The sequence below is a fragment of the Neolamprologus multifasciatus genome, chromosome 8 (genome assembly GCF_963576455.1).
Source record: "Neolamprologus multifasciatus chromosome 8, fNeoMul1.2, whole genome shotgun sequence".
In the NCBI taxonomy this organism is placed as follows: Eukaryota; Metazoa; Chordata; class Actinopteri; order Cichliformes; family Cichlidae; genus Neolamprologus; species Neolamprologus multifasciatus.
In genome coordinates this window covers 28,296,185-28,321,617 of record NC_140446.1, presented here as the reverse complement: position 1 = coordinate 28,321,617, position 25,433 = coordinate 28,296,185, and the positions used below count along the sequence as shown (strand labels likewise).

General features: G+C 43.1%; 2 protein-coding genes and 1 long non-coding RNA gene across 4 annotated transcripts; 1 reads left to right on the top strand and 2 right to left on the bottom strand.

Moving 5' to 3' along the window:
- Positions 1-532: 532 nt before the first annotated feature.
- On the bottom strand, positions 533-12,622 carry rfng (RFNG O-fucosylpeptide 3-beta-N-acetylglucosaminyltransferase). Its single transcript, XM_085171531.1, has 9 exons — positions 12,390-12,622; positions 9,009-9,569; positions 6,059-6,107; positions 4,039-4,141; positions 3,817-3,970; positions 3,652-3,737; positions 3,269-3,434; positions 1,842-1,927; positions 533-1,707 (listed from the first exon to the last, which is right to left on the bottom strand). The coding sequence occupies exons 2-9, from the start codon at positions 9,501-9,503 to the stop codon at positions 1,638-1,640; spliced, it is 1,209 nt and encodes a 402-aa protein (XP_085027657.1). The 5' UTR covers positions 9,504-9,569; positions 12,390-12,622; the 3' UTR covers positions 533-1,637.
- A 165-nt stretch (positions 12,623-12,787) lies between these two features.
- LOC146513279 (protein NLRC3-like) lies at positions 12,788-24,901 on the bottom strand. 2 transcript variants are annotated; one of them, XM_085171520.1, is made up of 13 exons: positions 24,338-24,901; positions 23,876-23,950; positions 23,687-23,792; positions 23,276-23,389; positions 22,784-22,862; positions 22,441-22,660; positions 18,989-20,786; positions 18,719-18,886; positions 17,310-17,483; positions 16,963-17,136; positions 16,665-16,838; positions 15,368-15,414; positions 12,788-14,921 (listed from the first exon to the last, which is right to left on the bottom strand). In XM_085171520.1, the coding sequence occupies exons 3-13, from the start codon at positions 23,770-23,772 to the stop codon at positions 14,365-14,367; spliced, it is 3,591 nt and encodes a 1,196-aa protein (XP_085027646.1). In that variant the 5' UTR covers positions 23,773-23,792; positions 23,876-23,950; positions 24,338-24,901; the 3' UTR covers positions 12,788-14,364. The 2 variants fall into 2 exon arrangements, with proteins under 2 accessions (XP_085027646.1, XP_085027647.1); XM_085171521.1 differs by lacking the exon at positions 23,876-23,950.
- On the top strand, positions 24,897-25,179 carry LOC146513278 (uncharacterized). Its single transcript, XR_014875883.1, has 2 exons — positions 24,897-25,063; positions 25,103-25,179. It is a non-coding gene; the product is annotated as an uncharacterized LOC146513278 (long non-coding RNA).
- Positions 25,180-25,433: the final 254 nt, after the last annotated feature.

Sequence of the window (25,433 nt, the reverse complement as noted above, 5' to 3'; positions counted from 1 at the left end):
GCTCCAGGTCTGATCCAGAGGAGTTTCTCATGTCCGAGTGTGCGCTTGTGTTGATGTTTGTAAAGCTTAGCTGTTTATTTCAGAGCGTGAACTGTAGTCCTGAGGGGAAAGCTCTTCGTCTTTCATTCATCAGCATCAAACTGCATCGTCTGCCCTTCCTCTTCTTCACACTTTTATTATAAGCTGGTGTTTTGGACGCTGTGTGCAACACAGTGTAACTGGTATTATATAGACTTTTAAAATTATACTGGAAAGTTGTTTCTTGCTGATTTTATTTTTCACTTGTAGCTCTGCTTTTCATTTGCACTTTGTCTGCTCCATCCACGCACACTCAGCTGTGATAAAGGACTACGTCACATGTTGATCCCAGCGAGCTCATCACTTTGTGGTTTAATTACAGGAGACCCCCCCGAGGAGGCCGCGTGACTCAACCTCCTATAAATCTGACAGATTTCAACATGACACTGAATATCTCCATGCATCGTCTCGGTTCTGTGGTTTTCTCTTCAACAGATCAACATGACAGAAACACTCAGGAATGCAGAAAAACTTTATTGACAACAGATCAGCTTTGACAAAAACACACTCGGTCTCACTCACTGACCTGCAGTGGGACTAGTGTGGGGTTTGGTTTCTAGTCTGTGCAAACAGGCTGGTGCTGCACACCAACACCTTTCACCTGTGACTGAACATACAGATCAGAGTGGGCGGAGACAAAGAACCAGTTCATCCTCCTCTCTTTGAAAGAGAGCAGTGGAAGTTCAGCAAAAATCTTCACACGAGAAACTCGACGGTGACACAATCCTGCACCGTGCTCACTGGTCAGGATGCTGTGAATGTGTAGAGTCTAAAAGCAGCCTCAAAGACGATGCTGCTGCTGGGCGGAGCTAAAAGAATGAGCCTGGTATAACGCTGTGCTGCAAAGTAACAGAAACAGAAAACAGGCGTCACAATAACAGACCTCATGCTCCTTCAGACCGCAGCTGAAACAGCCAACCAGGAATCTCCTACCTCCTTCAAACTGTTTTAATACTCTTTAAAAAGCTTTTAAACTCCAGTCAGTGATTTACCAAAGTGACAGGAACAGAAAGGTTTCCACAAACATCTGTCATGATCTAAACTCGCCGAGCTCAGGGAGAAGAGAGACTGCGTTTTACCCTCGGCTTTACCGTCGCCCTTTAAAAACAACTTTGTTGGCTTGAACGACACAACCTGCACACGCATGAAGCATTTGTGCACCAGCTGTCCATCATTGTTGCTGTGTTAGCGTCACTTTAGCAACAGTCACTCACAGGTAATCGCCCCGCGGTTACCCGGAGCTCAACCAGGTCACTGAGGGTCTCAGAGAGGCTTTCTGAGATCATCACGTGTCATCCAATCACAGTTCGGTGTAGATGCAAAAGTGAACACCTCACTGTCGTCCTGAGCGCTGTTCTTGAACTTCACCTTTTCAGCTTCTCGACCATAAAAAACATGCTACAGATAAATGTTGAATTGAAGGTGAATGTGGTCGACTCTGGGCTCTGCAGGCCTGGATGGTCAAACAGCTTCTTTGGCTTCAGTTTTTAAGGCTTCACTGTGTGTTTGATGAATATCAGAGAGTTCAGAGCGACGAGGATCAATGTTCACACTGGAACTCAGTTTCTGTGTTTGAGCTCTGGACACCACTCAGTGTCAGGATACAGAAGGCAGTGGACCGTCTTAAACCTGTGAACACACAGGGTCAGAGTTCATTACAGGAAACCATCAACAACAATTAGAACAGCTGAACACTGTGATCACAGCTCACACAGATGGTAAACGCTTTCTGATGTTCAGACACAGCGAGTGTCAGTGTTTACCTCGTGGGGTCCTCAGCCAGTGAAAACCCTCCGACCACACCAACCACATTTCTTCTGTTCTCAAACCCTCCGTAGCTCAGAGTCACCTACAGCAAAACAATCGTACAGTGTTTAATGGAGACTGACGTCACAGCTGCTGTCACTGAAAACCCCCCTCATGTGAAAATGACGGATTTTAGTGAATCTAAACAAATGTACACATTAAATACAAAAGCATATAGTTAGGGCTGGACCAGGTGACCCTGAATCCTCCCTTAGTTATGCTGCAATAGGCTGCTGGGGGATTCCCATGATGCACTGGGTGTTTCTTCTTCACTCACTATGTGTTAACAGACCTCTCTGCATTGAATCATATCTGTTATTAACCTCTGTCTCTCTTCCACAGCATGTCTTTATCCTGTCTTCCTTCTCTCACCCCAACCAATCACAGCAGATGGCCCCGCCCCTCCCTGAGCCTGGTTCTGCTGGAGGTTTCTTCCTGTTAAAAGGGAGTTTTTCCTTCCCACTGTCGCCAAAGTGCTGCTCATAGGGGGTCATATGATTGTTAGGTTTTCTCTATATGTATTATTGTAGGGTCTACTGTACAATATAAAGCGCCTTGAGGTGACTGTTGTTGTGATTTGGTCTGTATAAATAGAATTGAATTGAACAGGTAAAAATATGGCGACATCAGGAGGTTCAGACGGTGAGAGAATGAATCTTGCTGCAAAAGAAACGATGTTTTAAACCCTGCATGTCAACGTCTCCCTGCACACCAAGCAAACATGAAATAAACTGTTTTATAGTCACTGTCTCGACTTTTGTTTCTGTAATTTGATGTCATCCATTTTTTTATTTTGCCATTTTTATAAGAACAACAGAGCAGCTTTTTCATTTCAGTCGTTTTATTTTGACTCATGAATTTTTTCTTGACGTCGTTTTTTGTTGCTGTGATCGTTTGTTTGTTAAAGTGTTGACCACAGAAAGAGACTTACTGTGATTATACTGTAATCTGTGAAAATCCTCTGTGTGCAGCTCATGGTTAAAAGAAAACATTTCAGTTCATTCAGATCATTTTTATGTTGACAATAGAAAACCATCCTGAATGGTCGGTTTGAATGAGTGCAAATTTAGACCCTATATGGTTGAAAATAACTTCAACATATCGTGATTTATTTCGTGTTTTGTGATATAGCAAAAAAAATAAATAAAAAGTTTAAATAAAACTGAACTGAATTCTTTGTAAGGTTGTATCTCCTAAATGCATCAACATATTAAACTATATTGGGATGAATCTGAGTGGGTTGGTATCATCTCCCGCTCACCTGTAGTTCACACTGGATTTGTGGGTCATTTTTTAAATCTGTTAACTGAACTACATTTAGACGTTTGTCAGGTTTTGTTTCAGAGCTTCTGTAAAACGCCGTCCCCGGTCACCTCTCGCTCACCTGCTCCAGCACAGAATCAATGGGCAGCTTCTGCAGGTTCTCCAGGTGAGAGTGGAAAAGGTGCGTGTGCGTCAAAGCGACCTCCAACAGCGCCTCGATGATGTAGCCGATGGTGCAGTCATCTGGAAGTCGGATCTTCTCTGCTGTGCTGATGAAATTCCCCAAACTGAAAACACAAGACAACAGTGTCCAAGCTGAGCTTTCTCAGGATCAACCATGCAGAAAATAATGAAGTCATTTCCAAAATCAACAGGAAGCGTCACCCTCACAGGGGCTGCACAGAGACTTGATGCGAGCATGTATATGTGTATAAATGCATATATTTTGCACCAGTATGTAAAAATATAAGAGCGTAGAAATCCTTTCAAAGCAGAGGCAGCTACCTGGCCCACGGACTCATTTTCAGGGCCAGACCTCGACTGATACAGAAACCTGCTCCACCTGTGGCAAACCAGAACTTGACAGACACCTGAACCAGAAAGGAAAGAGCACATTAGCTAGCTGTGGAGTGGAGCCAAAATCTCTCACTAAGCTGAAAGCTGACCCACCGAACCGTCACTCTTGACCCTCTCTGCAGCCTCTATAGGGTGATCCAGGCTGGGCCGGCCCAGGTAGACGTCCTGGCTGTGGTGGTAAGACGAGAGCAGCCGCAGCAGGCTGGGCAGGATCACGTAGTTGTCATCATCCACGTGGCAGAACCACCTACGAGGCAAACACACAGTCAGACGTGCAGCTGCTCTCAGAGTCTGACCGCTCCATCCTTCACTCACTTCCTCTGAGACTCGATGAATTTATCGTACTCTACAGACATCTTGCAGCACAGAGCCTGTCGGGTGTGAGCTGCTGAGCAGTTAGTGTTGATGATGTTAGCTCCTGGTGAAGAGACAACAGAAAAGACGTAAGATTTCTTAGAGCATCCCACTGCATCTCCATATGTAGACTGGATATAATGGCAGCAACTCTGCTTTGTTTCAGACCTGCATAGATTCATGTGGCTACAGCTCATTATCTTTGTGATGAGACAGCATGAGGGTTTGAATAGACTCCTGCAGAGCTGTGTGCAAAATTCTAAGAGTTTTATAAACAGAGTGAGTGAAGAAGAAGAAACACCCAGTGCATCGTGGGAATCTCCCAGCAGCATAACTAAGGGAGGATTCAGGGTCACCTGGTCCAGCCCTAACTATATGCTTTAGCAAAAAGGAAAGTTTGAAGCCTAATCTTAAAAGTAGAGATAGTGTCTGTCTCCTGAATCCAAACTGGAAGCTGGTTCCACAGAAGAGGGGCCTGAAAACTGAAGGCTCTCCCTCCCATTCTACTTTTAAATACTCTAGGAACAACAAGTAGGCCTGCAGAGCGGGAGCGAAGTGCTCTAATAGGGTGATATGGTACTACAAGGTCATTAAGATAAGATGGGGCCTGATTATTTAAGACCTTGTATGTGAGGAGCAGGATTTTGAATTCTGGATTTAACAGGAAGCCAATGAAGGGAAGCCAAAACAGGAGAAATATGCTCTCTCTTTCTAGTCCCTGTCAGTACTCTTGCTGCAGCATTTTGGATTAGCTGAAGGCTTTTCAGGGAGTTTTTTGGACATCCTGATAATAATGAATTGCAGTCGTCCAGCCTGGAAGTAATAAATGCATGAACTAGTTTTTCAGCGTCACTCTGAGACAGGATATTTCTAATTTTAGAGATGTTGCGCAAATGGAAGAACGCAGTCTTACATATTTGTTTAATATGTGCGTTGAAGGACATGTCCTGGTCAAAAATGACTCCAAGGTTCCTCACAGTGTTACTGGAGGCCAAGGTAATGCCATCCAGAGGAAGAATCTGGTTAGATACCATATTTCTAAGCTTTTCAGCGCCGAGTACAATGACCTCAGTTTTATCTGAGTTAAGAAGCAGAAAGTTAGTGGCCATCCAAGTCTTTATGTCTTTAAGACATTCCTGCAGTTTAACTAATTGGTGTGTGTTATCTGGCTTCATGGACAGATAGAGCTGGGTGTCATCTGCATAGCAGTGAAAATGTATGCTATGTCTTCTAATGATGCTGCCTAAGGGAAGCATGTATAATGTAAACAGAATTGGTCCTAGCACCGAACCCTGTGGAACTCCATGATTAACCTCAGTGTGTGAAGAGGACTCTCCATTTACATGCACAAATTGGAGTCTATTAGTGGTTTGTATCATATCTATCTAATTATTCAAATCAAATAGCTACAACAGTGTATTCTAAGGGCTCTGAAACCTGACTGAAACTCTTCAAATAAGCCGTTCCTCTGCAGATGATCTGTTAGCTGTGTTAATGTAGCAGATAAGCACAAAAATAACTGTTGTAACAGGAAGTGTTTGATCTATAACTGTCTTTATGTGATGCAGTTTGTCTGACAGCACCATCATCGTGCATCTCAGTTCTAAATATTTCAAAGCTAACTGTCCACAGCACTGACACACTGGCACGAGCTGGGCTTCTTTGCTGTGGGTCAGGTTTCACTCACAGCACTGTGGACTCAGTCATCATTTTTCGGCCTATTTCAGTCTTTTTAAAGGTCTAACAGCTTTTGTTTGTCCAAATGGTATCAAAAAATATTGCTGAACATCAACAGTTTCAAACATTGCATTCTCATTGTCAGGATGAGCTGTACACACACGCTGTGATAAAGGTCAGTACTGCACAAACAGCAGTTACTGTTCGAACCCCTCTGCAGTCTCCACTGTGTCAGGACAACATGTGATCACACTGCTGCAGCAGTCTGAGGGACGTTTTTCCCTGTAAAATTGGTTCCTCTTACCAGTCCTCGTTTGCAGCTCCTTGTCATCACCATCAGTGAAAATGAAAGTCTGAAACAAACAAGGAAACGCTGTTAGAGTTGTGCAAGCGCACAATTACACAAGCTAACGCTCTGCAGTGAGGACGCAGTGAAGAACAGCTTCGCTCCTTTGTTTGCTCTCGTTGATCAAGACGAGCATTTGCAAGAGGAAGAGCAAAGATGGAGAGCGAGTAAGAAAGACCGCTTCATTTACTTTAGAAACACACGGTCACCAGCTGCACCGACTCTTTATTTCTAATTATTTGTTCTACATTCATCAGCTGGACTCCTCACTTATTTATGCACAAGGTGACATCAGGCTGGACTTTACATCGTTCCTTTAATGTAAAATAAATGTAGCACATCCATCAAACTCTCCTTTACATCTGCAGGTCCAACCAACCACCTCTTCCAGCACTTCAGGGGACACACTGACATGTTCCCAGCACACGCTGGAGATATCATCTCTCCAGCGTGTGCTGGGTCTGTGCCATGGTCCCACTGGGAGGAGGACTTGGCCCCAGTCACCTCCTCTAAGGGTCATTTCAGACCTCCTACATTCCCAAACCATCTACAGCTCTGGCCTCAATCATTTCTCTCCTTTCTTAACCTCCTTTATCCTGTATGATTACACAGGTCTGCAACCAAAACACTGCACAGGATTTTCTGACTGTTTCTTATAGATTGTTACTCACTGAAACCAGGAAAATATTTTAAAAATTCCTTATTTTATTTTATTGTTTCACACTTGGTACAGCAGTAATTCATTCCCATACACAACCTTCCTTTCAAAGTAACACTGTTTCCATGCATGAAAAGGAGCAGGAAGAAGAATAAATTCTTAATTCCTCTTGCAAAACTCATGTTTTTAGTTTAATTAAGCACAATTTCCTTTTTTACTCTGGAATCTGGAATCCTATACTTGAGTCAAAAACATATGCAATAAGGATTTCTTACATTACTTTAATATTTCTAAGAGTGAGACTCTTAGAAATATTAAAGTAGAAAACGTGAGGCAGTGAGGGGCTTCAGTAGGCGGGTGGGGTGCGGTGAGTTTGGTGGTGTGAGGAGCTCAGAATAGTGATTTTTTTCACCGCTGTTGGGCTTTTTTAATGTAAATAAATAAATAATGTAAATAACTGTACGTGATGGAGGGAAGTGGAGTTTTTGGATTCAGCATCCTGAAAAACATAAGTTTACCAAAAACATCCCAGCAGCTGAAAAATGTGGTTTTTGCAGATGTGTGTGATTTCTGTGATGATCAGTTAAATAAAGGACTGCACGTGACAGGAGCTTCAGTGAGGAGCAGCCTTTAGCTTCACATTTAAACACACAGGACACTTTACTGACCTGACAGCAGTGAAACGATGCAGCGACAGGCCTGTAACAGCATCTGGAGGTAAGCAGTTACCCCACACAGACGAGAACTTTCACAGCAGACATGGACTTAACACTGGTTTGAGGCAAACTGCTGATACTGGGTGGACAAGCTGAACTGGAACAGTTGTGTGTGGCTGTGTGGCTGAAGTGCAGCAGGCTGTTTGTGCAATAAAGCTCCTTCTCTGCAAACTGAGGCTCTTTGTCCGGCGCTGCGACTCGATAACTGCTTTTAACAGAGCTGCAGACCTGCACCGGCTGTGCTGCTGACTTTAAACTCCAGTTACTTTAATGAAAACCAGTCACACATCAGATTTTGAGCACGTTGGTAACATCAACTCTACATCGTGATGTTTTTGACCTCAGTGTGCTGCAGGAACACACATGCATGAAATATTGACGGCAGTTTGGGGGCGCCACACACACACACACACACACGCACACACACCTGGATGTGCAGCATTAGCTGTTGTGTACAGCAGACCGTCGTGCACACGGAGCAGAATGATTGGATAACTCTGACACATGCAGATGCAGATTTTTTGTGCTGAATGTCACCGAGGACAAACTTCACCACATTAGCTGTGCAATCTCCAAACCCCCCCTAAAGAGCCACACAGTGTACACAACAGTAAATCCTTCACGACTAACATCTGTGTGTACACACAATCCAGATCACATGTGCTCACGACATGCTGTGGGAACGTGTCTCTGTCACAGCCACTCTTCTCCTTACAGCAGCGCTCTCAGCCTCAGCTCACTTTAACGCAGAGTTTCAGCTGACACAGCACGACTGTGGCACGCTCACACTTTAAAGCCAACAGCACTGAGCAGCCTTACACTTACAGTGAAAGCTGCATCTTCACCTTTTGTGTGGAAGCTGCAGAAAGTTGTGTCCATGCAAAGCACAACCTTCCAGCACCGCAACTAAAAGTTTGGACCATCGGGAGACAAAAACACGTTGTTCTGCAGCCAAGAATGACTTCAGTAATGTGTAATCAGACATGTTTCAGTTATAATTAGCTGTTTGAATGTGCAGCAGTGTTAGTTTTACTTCTCTGATATTATGGAACATAAGTCAACAGAAATGTAAACTGTATAAATATGTCTGAGGTGCACAGAGAGCACGTGCAGATTTACAGAGTAAATATTTATTTTAAACATTTTTAAGGAGCTCAGATTCTTTTATTCCATTTGTTTATATGTTGAATGTCACATTTCCCATGTGCCAGCTGTTGTTAAACGATCATTTATTCTGTTTCTCCAGTTTATCAGGATTGTTTCTGTCTGGCATCTGTTTGGGACGATAAAGGACGAGCACTTTACTGTGGACATCACAATAAAACTCAGTCATAAAGCCCACATGTGTCTTTCACTGTGTGCAGCCTACCGAGTCGGTACAGGAGCACGGGTCAGAGCAGCCCCTGGTTGATACCAAGACCGGACCTCTGCCTGCACCAACAATAGGAAAGCCTAACAGCTGGACACTGGAGTGCACAGCTGGAGTGCACAGCTGGAGTGCACAGCTGGAGTGCACAGCTGGAGTGGTACTCACCTGTTCTTTAGCTTGAGACACCCAGGTCTGAATGAGCAGCTCCAGTCTGGACTTGTGATACTTCCTGGTTGTCTTTACTGCAACAAAAATGTCCTTCAGCTCCAACTTGTCATGTGACTTATACTCTGGAGGTCCACCAACGCCTCTTTCAGGGATTCTTCTGACATCCTTTCCTGTTTTGGGATTGCTGTTCCTGCTGACTTCAGCTTTGATGGGGTTCCCCAGCCCTTCTGAACTCCTCTTAAGACCTGCTGTTATCTCTTTGTCCCCAACATGTAAAAAACCTGCTGGAACCCTGACTTGGTGTGACGTCCCCACCTGGGCAGGTCTGACCTGGGGTCGGGGCTTAGGCAGCTCCACCTGGCGTGCAGGGGGCCGGAGAGCTGGAATGAGCAGGAGCAGGAGGCCGCAGAATGCGAGAGAAAACAGGAAGCAGAACTTGCTGACCCCGACTGAAGCTATGTGCATCCTGACTGGCTGACGGGGCAGATTCATCAGCCTCCAGGGCTGCAGTCACTCCCAGCTGCACGCTGTCCCATCATCAGATCACTGCCACGAGTCCTGCAGAGAAACAGGAAGATTGAACAGCGTGTGGAGAGGCACATTCATCCCAAACCCTCAGTTTAACGGTGACACAGCAGCACAACGTCACCTGCAACAACAGACGCTCTGCTAAAGACAAAGCTATTTCACATGTATAAGCTACAAACATGATCAGACTGTGGGGATGGAGACGGCGAACCTCTGCCAACCACACATGTGATTTATTACAAAAGTTGCAACAATGTAAAGAAAAAGCAGAATCCAATGATCAGGACACGTTACATGTTTCTATGATTTTTCCATTTTATAATTCAGTGTTTTCAGTGGATGACAGGATGGATCCTACAGAGCTGCTGGGATATGTGCATAATGTTGAAGGTGCCCCTGCCTGAGACCCCACCCCCACCGAAGCTGGTGTCAAACTGTGTGCTAATAAAAGCTCCCTCTCCTCTTTAAGCCAGACAGTCAGAGCACAGGACCGTTCTCTGCTTCACTTCATCCCATCGTACGTGAGCGGCTGCCTTTGCTGTTCTCCAAAGTGTTCCTGCATTTATTACTTCCAGGCTGGACGACTGTAATTCATTATTATCAGGAAGTCCTAAAAACTCCCTGAAAAGCCTTCAGTTAATCCAAAATGCTGCAGCAAGAGTCCTGACAGGGACTAGAAAGAGAGAGCAGATTTTTCCTGTTTTGGCTTCCTGTTAAATCCAGAATTCAAAATACTGCTCCTCACATACAAGGTCTTAAATAATCAGGCCCCATCTTATCTTAATGACCTTGTAGTACCATATCACCCTATTAGAGCACTTCGCTCTCACACTGCAGGCCTACTTGTTGTTCCTAGAGTATTTAAAAGTAGAATGGGAGGCAGAGCCTTCAGTTTTCAGGCCCCTCTTCTGTGGAACCAGCTTCCAGTTTGGATTCAGGAGACAGACACTATCTCTACTTTTAAGATTAGGCTTCAAACTTTCCTTTTTGCTAAAGCATATAGTTAGGGCTGGACCAGGTGACCCTGAATCCTCCCTTAGTTATGCTGCAATAGATGTAGGCTGCCGGGGGATTCCCATGATGCATTGAGTTTTTCCTTTCCAGTCACCTTTCTCACTCACTATGTATTAACAGACCTCTCTGCTGAATCATATCTGTTATTAACCTCTGTCTCTCTTCCACAGCATGTCTTTATCCTGTCTTCCTTCTCTCACCCCAACCAATCACAGCAGATGGCCCCGCCCCTCCCTGAGCCTGGTTCTGCTGGAGGTTTCTTCCTGTTAAAAGGGAGTTTTTCCTTCCCACTGTCACCAAAGTGCTGCTCATAGGGGGTCATATGATTGTTGGGCTTTTCTCTGTATCTATGAAGCGCCTTGAGGCGACTTTTGTTGTGATTTGGCGCTTTATAAATAAAATTGAATTGAATTGTTCCTGATGCAGTCGTTTCCACCTGTTTTTAAGTGCAGGTCCACCTGAGCCCCGGACCAGGACTCTGGAGTTCTGCTTTCAGCTCTGTCACTGCCGCAGAGACGTTTGCCTCCGTTTTAATGCCTAAAATGTTTGCACACCCACACGTCTCTGCCACGCCCCTTCATTAAAACAGGACATTACTTTTGCACATGTCACTTTCTATATTTTATATGATCTTTTCTGTGTGAAGGACTTACTAAGTACTTTGCCTTTCAGTCCTCCATTTCACAGCTCGATTGAGCTCGCTTGGTTCTCCAATGCGCACATCTGTTTCCACTACTGGATTCTCCTCCGTGCAAAGGGACTCGCTTAGTTGCAAAATGGTGAACGGGATTTGCTGCCAACCCCCATCTGAAGAGGCTCGACTGCAGTCCTGCAGAGTGAGGGCATGTGTCTAATACTGAGTGCATGATGTGAGAGGCTCGCTGCACAAGACTGCTGCACTCAGCAGCACCTCCACCACACACAGCAGCATGTGTGTGCAGACAGCAAAGCAACAACTGTATCCCAAAACTCTTTTAGTACAGAGGAACACCTTTCAGCGTTGCTCTTCTCTTTACTTCTCCAGCCTGCTGTGGCAGACGGCACTGAGCTTCTACCAGAGACCGACCTGATAAAGGGGAGTTATTTTATCCCACTGTCACCAAGTCACGAGGGACCGGGGTTCCCTCCCCACTCATATAGGATCTTTACCTTACTCTATTGGGACAACAGAACTGACGACCGTCCACAACACGTCTGAAACTCCCCAGCACAGATGGAGAGGACTTGGCCTTCTAATGTGAAGACTGGCTCCTTTTGATGGTTTTCTTTTATAATAGTGTTAAATGGGACATTCAGAGGGAAGATGGTCAGACAAAACTAATAAATCATGTTTTCATCCATCATCTTCCACTGATCCACCTCAGGGTGATCTAGAGTCACCAAATGATCGAAGCACCTTCATGTTTGGACTGTGCAGCAAAACCAACCCTGGATATAAATCAGTCAGGGACTGGCCTCCCCAAAGCCCACAGCTGAACATTACTGAAGCTGTGCTGAATAAACTCTGTCTCCAACCCTGTCCATCACGCCCAGTGAAAACGTGAGCATCTCCAGTCTCTTTGTCCAAACCACGCATCATAGCAGAGCTCAGCACCTACATGCAAACCCTGCCACAAACCTGTAAACGTGCTTAGTAAAGAATCATTCAGTGTTAGTTCGGTGAGTAAACCCCTCCAGCTGTGTACCGCTGGGAAGAGCCGTAAACAGGCAGACTTTCGTGTGTCCTGCGCCACACGCGTTAACTTCTTGTGCTACAACAAGCGCTCCTTAAATGGGAAGATTTTAAAGTGGAGTCTGGCATGGTGGAGGAGCACAGGCACCTTCGCACCAACTTACCGTGAAACATCAGAGCACACGCGTTTACCACAGAAACACCAGGAAAGCGCCACTGCAACACAAACGATCCCGGGTTTGTTGGACGGTAAACAGCACCTGGACCCGCTGGCGTCTTTCCCCGGTGTGCCTCCGACCGCGCTCGGTTAGCCTGACGGTAGAAAAAGCCCCCTCCACCGGCAGAGTTACACTCTGTGCCCCGGGTTAGCCAAACGCTCCACAAACAACGCACTCACGTCAGACTCGCACCGGGTTAACCACGGTCAAGAAGGCTGTTCCGGTCAAACCTTTCAAAATAATGAACACGACGAGCAGTTTTGTCTTCGTGTCGGGATCAGCCCGTGTTTGTCTGCCCTGACTTCATTTAAACAGGAAATAAAACTCGACGACTGTGACTGAATCAGCTCTGTAACACAGCTTTGGTGACGTTGTAACCTTAGTTTTATTTCCCTGTTTTAAAGGTAAATTCCAACCTTTGAATGTAACCAATCACCGTTTGAATGTCACATGGTTTGAAATGATCGTGTTAAATGTGCATCTTTTTATTGTTGTTAAAATGTTTAACAAAGGAGACGGCTTCTTTCAAGCTCTACCTCAGCGCCCCCTGCCTGTCACGTTTGTCCACTGCATCAGTGGCAAAGCAGACTGAAACAGCAGGGCTCAGCGACCTACCAAAATAATGTCTATTTATTAGTAACATCAATAAGCTGTCACGTTCTTAAGCCTCACAATGAGATGACACAGCCTTCACTGTAAGGTTTAGGAATATGACTTATGAGCCTACTGATGTCACTAATAAGTGGAAATAATTTAAGTCTTTGACCAAATGTAACTTCTCTGCAATGGATTTTTAAAAATGATTATTTAGTATTTTAATTTTGCCATGTCATCAGAGTAATACCACATTTTGTTGCATTTAGCAAATAAGACGTACAGGAACAGCTCTGACAATGGTCCAAGACAGATTTATTTCAGCATTTAAGCTACACATAAGTGAATCATAACCATCTGATAATTTACAGTTTATTCATGTAAATAGGGCGTCCTCTTCTTCAAAAGAGTTGGTGTGAAGTTTCACTGGGTTCTCTGCTGCGACCAACAGTTTCTATAGTATACATGATTCCCTAAGCTGTATCATTGAAAACAGTGCAGGTAATACCCTTCTCTTTATTTATACATGAAGCCAAGTGATACAAACAGCAACACAGGCAGGTATTAAACGTATAAAGGCCTGGATGTCCTGTAATGCTCTTCTCCTTAATTTTCCATCTTTATAGTCTATTAAGTTTATTGTCATTGGTGTTACCCAGGCTGAAACACTGTTTCTCACCAGCCTCTACAGTGCAATAGTCAATACAATTTAAAAAAGAAAAAGTTTTAAAAAGAGCAGTAAAAAATCGTAACAATAAATGGGGATAAAGAACATAAAATCTCAATTCTAAAACAAACACAAGTCTAAACTTTAAGCAGCATCCCTTTCACAGAAGGGGGTTGTTAAAGTAAGTAGTGTGTGTATCTGGGGAGAATATTGTGTGTGTGTGTGGATAGGGGGCATCACAGTCCGATTGTGGATCTTACAGTGGACCTGTGTGAGTAGCTGAGTGGATGGGGAGCGGGCACAGTCCATTTATCTGTCTCACAGCTTGTGTATAGAAGCCTTCCAGCATCCTGGTGGTTCTGCAGCTGATGCTCCAGACGGCAGGAGGAAGAACAGGCCATGAGACGGGTGGTGGGGGTCTCTGATGATGGCGATAGCTCTGCGTATGCGGCCCTGTTTGTAGATCTCCTCCAGAGGCGAGAGAGGGGCACCAACAATCCTCCCGGCAGTCTTAACAATCCTATTGAGTTGTTGCTTCTTACAGGACTTGCAGCTGCCAAACCAAGATGTAAAACGTTGTGTCTGTTATAGTCCATGTTTGTCAGTTATCTTCAAATTATAAAATGCTTCGATTAAACGTGTATGGAAAGCAGTTTGTCTCTAGTCTTCTGCATCCATCTGACACAGAGACACAGAGTTGTAAACACCGTAGGTGAACTCTGACCGTATCCTGAAGATAGGATAAAGAGGTTCGGTGAAGCTGCAGTGGAACGTGTGGATGAGTGTCGATGTATCCAAAATGACACTGTAGAAGGATACAGTGCCAGCAGACCAGTCCAAATACACTCCCACTCTGTTCGTGGAGGGAGCAGGTTTATCTATGATCCGCACTGAGTTATTATGCCATGCAGAATAATTATCAGCAGAGCAGTCCAGACTCCAGGAGATGTTGTTCCCACCAATACGACTGTCAATACCAGCACCACTCCTTTTAATCCCTCTGTAAGTCACTCCTATAGATACCAGCCCACTCCAGTCCACCTCCCAGTAACAGTGACCAGTCAGGCCACGTGTACACATCAGCTGGTACCAGCACTCAAACCTCTCAGAGTGATCTGGATACAGCCATTCCTCGTCGTCATCTGTCACAAGGTTGTTTTCTGACAGGCAAAGGTTCCTGTGTACTGTGTTCAGGTCCATTTTGAGTTCACAGGCGTCTGACGGCAAAATGAAAACAGAACCGTCAGAACCGTCCACAGAGTCGAGCACTGATGCCAGTCAGATCACATGACTGCATCACCACACAGATCACATTACCCAGAGCAAATGAATCCATTGTTATATCAAATTATTTTATACCACAGCTTCAGATAAACAATTAGTAAATGTATTGCAAGTCAGCAAGTTTAAGGCATAAAATCTTAAAATATAAAATCTTTTTGCCAACTTAATATTAAGAAATGTGATAACAACACATCGGTGCTAAAACATGAAACAAATCTTTTAACTGTGAGCAAACAGAGCTCAAAGACATTTGGTAGGTGTCAAAGAAATGATACAAACTCTACATAATCAAGTTTTTATATATATATATATATATATATATATATATATATATATATATATATATGTTAGCTTCATTAATCAAGCTAAAAACACTTACATTTCCTCAGTCCTGGTTTCAATCGTTGAGCTCCGCAGCTGTCCAGCCTGGAATAATAATCCAAACAAAGAGACATGAAAATGTTTTCATACATTCGTTGGTTTTGTTTAGCTGAGTTTGGAGGATAAGCAAGACACGATGTGCTTGACTAGCTAAAAATTTAAATCACTGAGAATATTAACAAACTAAAAGCAAGATATTTTCTTACATCTCAGAACAGTATTCAGTCCTCTAAAAAATCAGATTTATTACTTCCAGGCTGGATGACTGTAATTCATTATTATCAGGAAGTCCTAAAAACTCACTGAAAAGCCTTCAGCTAATCCAAAATGCTGCAGCAAGAGTCCTGACAGGGACTAGAAAGAGAGAGCAGATTTCTCCTGTTTTGGCTTCCTGTTAAATCCAGAATTCAAAATCCTGCTCCTCACATACAAGGTCTTAAATAATCAGGATCTTATCTTAATGACCTTGTAGTACCATATCACCCTATTAGAGCACTTCGCTCTTGCTCTGCAGGCCTACTTGTTGTTCCTAGAGTATTTAAAAGTAGAATGGGAGGCAGAGCCTTCAGTTTTCAGGCCCCTCTTCTGTGGAACGAATTGTGGATTTGGGAGAGAGAGACAACCTCTCAACTTTGAAGATTAAGCTTCAAACTTTCATTTTTGCTAAAGCATATAGTTAGGGCTGGACCAGGTGACTCCAAACTCTCCCTTAGTTACACTGCAATGGGCCTAGGCCTCTGTGGGCTTCTTCACTCCCCTCTTCCAAATCTCTAAATGTTTATATACCTCTCTGCATTTAATGGTTAGTTATTATTCATCTCTCGCTCTCTTCCACAGCGTGTCTTTGTCCTGTCTCCCTCCCCTCACCCCAACAGATGGCCCCGCCCCCCCTAAGCCTGCTTCTGCTGAAGGTTTATTCCTGTTAAAGTTTTTCCTTCCCACTGTTGCCAAGTGCTTGCCAATAAGGGTTTGTTTGTTGATTTTTGTAGGGTTTACCTTACAATATGAAGCACTTTGAGACAACTGTTGTGATATGGGGTTATGTAAATAAAGTTCAATTGAACTGGATTGAGTGGGTGGCTATGGTATTGTTTGACCTTGGTAAAGACTTTCCTGATGGGTTTATAGCCTCAGTCACTTGTATTAAATAGAACATGATGTTTGTTTTGTACACTCTTGCTCCAGTTAGGGTAACCAAAATTTTTTTCCATGTGACTGACAGGTTGCTTGTAGTATCCATAGGTTGGTTTCTGAAGTCTTAATTTGAATAAGGTTACGAGCACCTGTCTTCCTACCTTAGAGAGTCCAATCTGCAGTGTGGATCCTGCAGTGCAGCAGAGAAGAGTGTCACTCCTGTGGGTCCTGGGTGATTATAACTCAGATCCAGCTTTCTCAGATGAGAAGGGTTTGAACTCAGTGCTGAGCTCAACGAAGCACAACCCGTCTTTGTTATCAGACAACCTGACAAGCTGTAAACATTTCAACATCACTGGGTTTATCTGTTTGCAATTTTGCATTAACTGTAGAAAATGTGTGATATGACAACATTAAAAAATTGAAATAACAAAAAACAAAAGCATATTCTTATCTAACCTGAGAGTTTCAAGTGTGCACTGAGGACTCTTCAATCCACAAGACAGCAGTGCCACTCCTGAGTCCCGCAGGTCATTATTGTTCAGGTCCAGCTCTATCATACTGAACGACTGGCAACTGAGGACTGAAGCAAGAGCTTCACAGCTTTCATTCGACAGGCTACAGCCACCCAGCCTGAAGAAAAAAAGAATGAATTCAGCTTTTGCAAAGTAAAATTTATAAGAAATCCAGCAAAATAGAATTTTCAGGACAAACTAGACCCTTCAGATTCTGAAGGTTAGCCACCACAGGTTCAGAAGTGCTGATTTGAATATGAATGTTGTCACATGTTGTTGAAGAGCTCTTACCTGACAATCTTCAGTGTACACAGTTGACTCTTAAGTGGCGTGAAGAGATACGTGACTGCTAAATCCGTCAAGTCATTATTATTTAGATCCAGCACTTCCAGAGTAGAGGACTGACTGCTGAGAACTCTGGAGAGAGTTTTACAGCTTCTCCATGAAAGCTCGCAGCCACTTAGCCTGAAGACATAATATTGAGCATTCATCAGAAATGTGGAATAAAAAAAATACAGAAAAAAAAACAAATTTCAGCTCGTACTAATGAGAATTATTGAAAAATATTTGAAAATAAATTTATTCAATCAGGGGTAGGTTCAGGTTACTATGGTGTCATTCATCGACACTATACATTTTCAATACAAACAGAGACAACAGAAATGCATAATATTGCATAATGAAGAAATAAATAAAAAACAAAAATGCCTCCTCTGTTTCACAATTTGATTTAAAATCGTGTTAAATAAAATCTTCATGGTTTATTAAGGTGGAAATAAGACAGTGTTGTGAAACATGACTAAGCTTCTCAGTTTGTTTCAAAGTTCAGTTTGGAATCTATAATTGGTCCGAGGTATTTGGACATTGCACCATCGGACCTTTAAGGGACATGATCTTGAAGAGCACAGCCTCCATTTATTCTAAAACCACTAACAGGGAATCTAGCCATTTTTTAACACTATTTGATTTTATTAACTGAAGTCCCCTCATTTCAAGTTCATGTTCAAGTTGAGATGTATACTTTAATTATATTTAATTAAAAACAATTACATTTAAGTATTGATTATTCTGAGCTCTTGATGTCCCCATTTACTGTGTTTTTCTGTTAAAGGTAAAGAACCCACATTAAACCTGTAATTCAGCTTTTATTTGGGGTTGTTTGTTTTTCAGAAATGAATTCTTCTTATTATATAAAATTTAGATTTTGATTTATTGAATCACTTTTTTTGGTGCTGTAATACAGTGGTTCTTTTAAGAAAAAATAAGATCTATGTTTTTCTTCTTCCTAAGATAATCTATCAAGCTATCAATCTATCTATTGGGCTGTCTGTCTGTCTGTGTGACCTGTAAATTGTGCGAACTGCAGCAAAAGAACGTGGATTAGAAATAATCATCAGTCTATTGGTAGCTATTTAGCACCAAGAATATTCACTGAGTAAAGCTTTTACTTTGTTCTGGCCATTATTAGACTATGGGGCCAAGTTTAGACCTGAAAGCACAGAGTGGCCTTTAATGTTTAAATGGATCCAGCTGAAAGTTTAAGAGTCTCAGTGTGCAGCCATCACACTAAAAATTAATGCTAAGTATGAAAATACACATATGAACTTATGGAGATTAACAGTTTCCTGACTTTCCTTGTTTCATTTTCTAACCTATATATTTAAATAATACAATTTTAGTGTAAAAATTCTGAAACCAACCTGAGAACCTCCAGTTTAAAGTTTTTCTCCAGATCTGCAAACATTGTCCTAATGCCTGAATCCTGCAGGTTGTTGTAACTCAGGTCCAGCTCTTTTAAACTAGAGGACTTGCTAAGAACAGAGGACAGCGCTTTACAGCTTCTGTTCAAAAGGTTACATCCAATCATCCTGATGGGGTAAGGAAAAAAACATGTAGGAAGTTAATCATTTTTTCTCTTTCTTTACAGTATTTAAAGTGACAGTGACTTATCTGGTCGTGCATGAACATACAGAGATTTACTGGAAGCTTTGACCACTGGCAGCAGCCACATAAGACCTTCTTCAGAAGCAGAGTACTTCCTCAGGTCAAACTCATTCAAATCTTTTTCTGAAGACATTAAGATGAAGACCAAAGCAGACCACTGAGCAGGGGATAGTTTAACCGTGAAAAGATTTCCTGATGTCAGCGACTGTTGGATCCTTTCCACTAGAGAGTGGTCATTCAGCTCATTCAGACAGTGGAACAGGTTAATGCTTCTCTCTGGGGACAGATTCTCCCCAATGTTCTCCCTGATGTACTTGGCTACTTCCTGGTTTATCTGTGAGTTTACCCCTGTCTCTTTGAGTAGTCCTTGTAGGAGAGTCTGATTGGACTGCAGTGACAAGCCCAAAAGGAAACGTAGAAACAAGTCCAAGTAACCATTTGGACTTTGTAAGGCCTGTTCCACGGCACTCTGGTAGAAGAGTTTCAGTTCATATTGATTAGGCTTTGACATCTGAGTGGTTGTTTGTTCCTCTTCCAGCAGGTTGATTCCAGAGTTGATGAAGGTCAGATGGACGTGAAAAGCAGCCAGAAACTCCTGAACACTCAGATGGACGAAGCAGAACACCTTGTTCTGGTACAGTCCACGCTCCTCTTTAAAGATCTGTGTGAACACTCCTGAGTACACTGAGGCTGTTCTGATATCGATGCCACACTCTGTCAGGTCTGATTCATAGAAGATCAGGTTTCCTTTCTGCAGCTGATCAAAAGCCAGTTTTCCCAGAGATTCAATCATCTTCCTGCTCTCTGGACTCCAGTGTGGATCTGTCTCAGCTCCTCCATCATACTTGACCTTTTTCATTTTGGCCTGAACCACCAGGAAGTGGATGTACAGCTCTGTCAGGTTCTTGGGCAGCTCTCCTCCCTTCTTGGTTTTCAGCACATCCTCCAGAACCGTAGCAGTGATCCAGCAGAAGACTGGGATGTGGCACATGATGTGGAGGCTTTGTGATGCTTTAATGTGGGAAATGATCCTGCTGGCCTGCTTTTCATTCCTGAAACTCTTCCTGAAGTACTCCTCCTTCTTCGAGTCAGTGAACCCTCTGATTTCTGTTATTACGTCAACACATTTAGGATCAATATGACTGGCCGTTGCAGGCCGTGTGGTTATCCAGAGTCGAGCAGATGGAAGGAGTTTTCCTCTGATAAGGTTTGTCAGCAGTGCATCCACTGAGGTGGGCTCTGTGACATCAGTTAGGATCTTATTCTTTTGAAAGTCCAGAGGAAGGCGACACTCATCTAGACCGTCAAAGATGAACACAACCTGGAAGTCTTCAAATCTGCAAAATTCTGCATCCTTTGTTTCAGAGAAGAAGAGATGAACGAGTTCTACCAAGCTCACCTTTTCCTCCTTTAATCCATTTAGCTCCCTGAAAGTGAATGGAAATGTAAACTGGATATCTTGGTTGTTTTTGCCTTCTGCCCAGTCTAGAGTGAACTTTTGTGTTAATATCGTTTTCCCAATACCAGCCACTCCCTTTGTCAGCACTGTTCTGACTGGTTGATCTCTTCCCAGCAGCGGCTGAAATATGTCTTTACAGGCGATTGTCTTTTCTAACCTCGCACGTCGTCTAGATGCTGTTTCGATCTGTCTGACCTCATGTTCGTCACAGACCTCTCCGGTCCCTCCCTCTGTGATGTACAGCTCTGTGTAGATCTGATTGAGAGGTGTTGGGTTTCCTGCTTCAGTAATTCCCTCAAACAAATGCTGGAACTTCCTTCTAAGATTTGATTTGAGTTTATCCTGGCAAATGGATACACCCACTCCTGTTGGACAAAAAACGAATGAGATGGTGTTAAAATTTCAGAACATTGAACAGCTGGTCAAAATTTTAAATATGAGGCTTTTCTAGCAGAGGATAAAATATAATGTGTTTGATAACCACGACATCTGTGTGCTTCTCTGTGCTTCTCTTGGGCTGGCTGCTTCAGTCTGTATGCCAAATATTACTGGGCAAAATAAGAAGCCCAAGTTGCTCAGCAATGCCTCCACTGCCGAATGAATTCAATTCAGTTTTATCTATACAGTGCCAAATCACAACAAGAATCATTTCTTAATGACTTGCTTTGTGAAATAAAGGTCACATTGACTCGCCAAGTACTTCTAAATATACTTGTAATGTTTGTACAGACAATGACTAACCTTGTGGATGATTTCTTATTTTTAGACTCATTAAATAGTACGTTAGCCGCAGAGAAATTACTGGGTTATAGTGTCATATCCCAGTCGTTGTACACGACCACGTGCACCCACAACAGACTGAGGCTTTGCATTAGGGGTGGGCGGTATAAACAGTATACGGTAGAAACAATATGAATTTGACCAACGGTAGGAATTTTGACTATACCGCTCTACCGCGATAGCGCATGCTGATGGTGTCATTAAGTGCCTGTTTTGGTCAAAAGCATCGCAGCGGCTGCAAGCAAAATCATCTGCAAATTATGCCGGACGACAGTAATAATGAAGAGATGAAGCACTTTTGGAATATGAGGAAAGCCAAAAACTGCACTTCCTCCACTTCTGTACCATTGATTCATTAATGCTGAATTCTCTGGCAGCTGCTCTATTCTCATGTTGTTGCAGTATATTAATGACTAACGTCGTATTGTGGATGGATTATCTCAGTTGTTCTCCTGACTGAAGTTTGGTCCATTTACAGCATCCTGCCATGCGATTGCATTTGTCCCTAACCATCAGGAACCCTCACGTTAACTTTTATTGAGTGGAAAAAAGTTAGCGTTCATCTTCCAGCTTCACTGTGTTTATATATATAGCTGCTATATATGCTAACATAGCTGTGTCGCTAGCAATCACGTAGCACATCATTATATACCAGCTAGCCCAACTTCAGTAACCCTACAAACATCACTGCTGTTTAGTTTTCTGTCTTCATTTATGTTGGAAGTGATAACAGAGCTGTACGTTTGAATTTTTCAGAAACCTCTCAGTCAGAACATGCTATATCATGTTTAGGTGGAAGCTAGCGAGCTAACTTCCTGCTAACTTCTAACTCTGTTGAATTTAATAAATTCTGTTTTCATGGATGCCTGGATGTTAAACTTAATTGTTACACCTAGTAAAACAGCAACGCTGATCATTTTATTAAAGGTGAAAGAATTTAGACAGTTTTTAACTCTCAGTGATGCTGCAGTGTTCGTTTGACTTTGTGACCTGAATTTTACAGAGTTTAGGACCCAGATTCCTCTGCGAGGCTCCTGACTACGGTAGCCGTAATGCTCCAACAATCCATCAAGCGCTGCGGCTTCATAGCAACCAAAGTCGTACTACAACATTTTTCACAGATTTTTGAGCGCCATGTAGCACATGAAATCGGTTCGAGGTCAGTAAGCACAACCAGAATTCATACATGAGACGCATCGGATTGTAAGGCACACTGTTGATTTTTGAGAATGCCCTTACTGCTCTGCAAACAGACAGACAGCTCCTCCTGGTTCATCCCCCTCAGAAAGTCCAGTGTGATCTTCACAAAAGCCTCCCTGGTGCTCCATGTCTGCTCTTCAGCCTTAGAAGCTAACACATCCTCTTCCTCGCTCTCCTTCTCTGGGCAGGTGGAACTCAGAATCCTCTGAAACCTTTTAAGCTCATTCTTCACAAAAGTGATAATGTTCTCTTCAAGCAGCTGGAAGACAATATTATAGGAAATTATCAGCATTTATGCATGTATTTATTCATGCATTGTGCATGTATCGTGTCATTGAGCCAATTAGAAACAGTGATGAAAATGTGCTTTAGACTTTCCCACCATAAAAACTGAGTCCAGCGTTGTTTGATGCTGCTGAGCAGACTGACAGCTATGAACCTCAGACTTTTGTTGCCCGACTCTGCGAAGAGAGCGCACACGTGCACACATCCACAATTAACATTATTAAATGCAGTAATGGTCAGTAACACTGTGGATCACTGCATAAATACACTGAAAGTTGAATATGTACACAGTTATTTCTGGTATCTGTCCTCTGATCGGCACATATTCAGCACAGCACGGACCAGTAGGTAACGATAAAGGGTCTACAGGTGTCTACAGGTGTACGTGGGATTAATGAAATACTAACTGAGCCAAATGAAATGCAGAACTACAGTAAAGTGGGCGGGACACTGACAGTTTACATCAGCTAAGTGTAGGAGTGAGGACAGCAGTGATGGAGTGGACATTTAACCCTTGGGTGCAGCATTAGTGATGTTTCTGAAAACAAAGAGGCAGGGCTGATTGCTTTTATGACTTTCAAAATGTTACCTTTTGTCAACAGAGAGGTTCCCTTCTTTGAAATTTAAAGGCGGGTCCATAGACCAGTCACTTTTCATGGACATAGAGCTGGACAGAGGAGAGCCTGCTAACTGCTTCAGCATCCTGGTAGGGAAACAGCATACTGTATATTAAATTTCAAAGATATCAAATCCAGTCATCACGTGTCAGTGATTCTATTATACTTACTTTCTATTTGTAAACATTTGCTTTAAAAACTGATTTTTTGAATAAACAAATACATAGAGGGACATAACTTGGTAAAGCCCACATGGTTACTCCACTTCCTTTACAACATGGCTCACTGTGTTAGCCGTGGGGGGGAGACCCCCACAGAGCATCGCCTCAGGATTATTTTAAAATGAAATAGTTTGTATGCCGTATGAGAAGTTCTTGTCTCACCCCGTAGCTTCATTGTCCAGGCAGTCTTCCATTCTCTTGGCATGTTTAGATGGTGTGGCCCCCTCCTCTGTGTCACACTGACTCATGGCTGAGTGGCCCACAGTGTCTTAGCACATAAATACACACAACATGAATGCTGGGCAGTTACGAACACGACACTGTGCTGGATAATAAAGCTCATGTCATCACCTGTTCACTCACACAGCTCAGCAGCAGTTTCTGTATTTCACCTGGACCCACAGACGGAGCATTACACACCGCAGACTTTGATCGTGCAAAAATAGATTCATGTTAAAACATACCGACATCAGATAAACTATATCTAGTAGAATAAAGTTGCACAAATACCGCATGTACTTTCATTAGATATTTGCATTCTATGAGCTGTTATGCTCCACATTGTGCCACTGGCCCGATTTTACTCATAGCTTGATAGCGCAGAGCACGTTATGTGATTAAACACTGCAGATGGAAATGTGTTATAGAAACGATGAAACCAATGAAACTGGGCCCGCAGTTCGGCCCACTCCCTGCTGACTGTATCTGCCCTCTTACCGGTTCAGCTGTTGCACATTTTACATACAAGCTCAAATGTACATCCAACAGTGTTACGTTATGAGTGGTGCTCAGTAAAAGAAGACTTTTAAATACCTTGTAGCCAGAAAAACGAGCCGCAGCTCTGCGTAGAAATGAAACCGAAACTGTTTTCAGTTTACAGAGAAATGAGGAGCGAGCTCAGCAGCGACACCCTGAGGCAGAGACGTGATCACTGAGATGTGCCCAGAATTATTTCAGTGGTGGATTTCCACAAAATCATCTATTCTTAGTCATTTTATTTACAAAGCAAGGAGAGACGGACATTTGTCGATAGGCAGATTTGGAAAGGATGTGCAGATGGAAGCGTGAAGTGAAGGGGAATAGGCTGAAAAAGCTCCTGGAGGAACTGATTGAGGAAGACAATTGGAGAGGAGGATAAATCAGGAAGTGTAGAGGAAGGAAGGAAGGGAGTTTTTCCTTCCCACTGTCGCCAAAGTGCTGCTCATAGGGGGTCATATGATTGTTGGGTTTTTCTCTGTATCTATGAAGCGCCTTGAGGCGACTTTTGTTGTGATTTGGCGCTATATAAATAAAATTGAATTGAATTGAATTGAATGAGGAGGAAGTGAGAGCCGCTGTAAAGAAGTCGATGCAAGATACTAACCCCGGTAGTAAACGGTCTCTGATGCATCCATCAGAGTGTGGACATTAGAAAGAAAGCACCGCTGCATAGCAAAAGTGTGAATGGGTGTGAATAAGGCATGTTGTAGTAGTTTCAGTGCTCGGGGAGAGAATCAGGTGATGGGCAAAGAATGTTTCCTATGGGAAAGATTCATGGATGTAGTGAAGGACACGCAGAGGGCGGATGTGACGGAGGAGGATGCTGGAACGGGGAGATGGAGGCAGATGATGTGCTGTGGAGATGCCAAGAGGGAGCAGCTGAAAGACGACGCTTTCCTTTAGAAAAAGACTGCAGTGAAACTGTGGTCCGACAGCATGGAGGAATTTTATATAGTCAACAAGTTGCCCTGCTGTGGTGTAACAAAAGCAATGAAGCTGATCATGAGGATCAACTTCTGTTCATCAGAGAGGAAAACACAAAGACTTGTGTGTAAAACAAACATTTCTACTCTCTACGGTTTATGTGACTTTCTGGGAATGCTGCTTTTATTTTACAGAGAACTGATGGATCATTAGGATTTCTTATTTC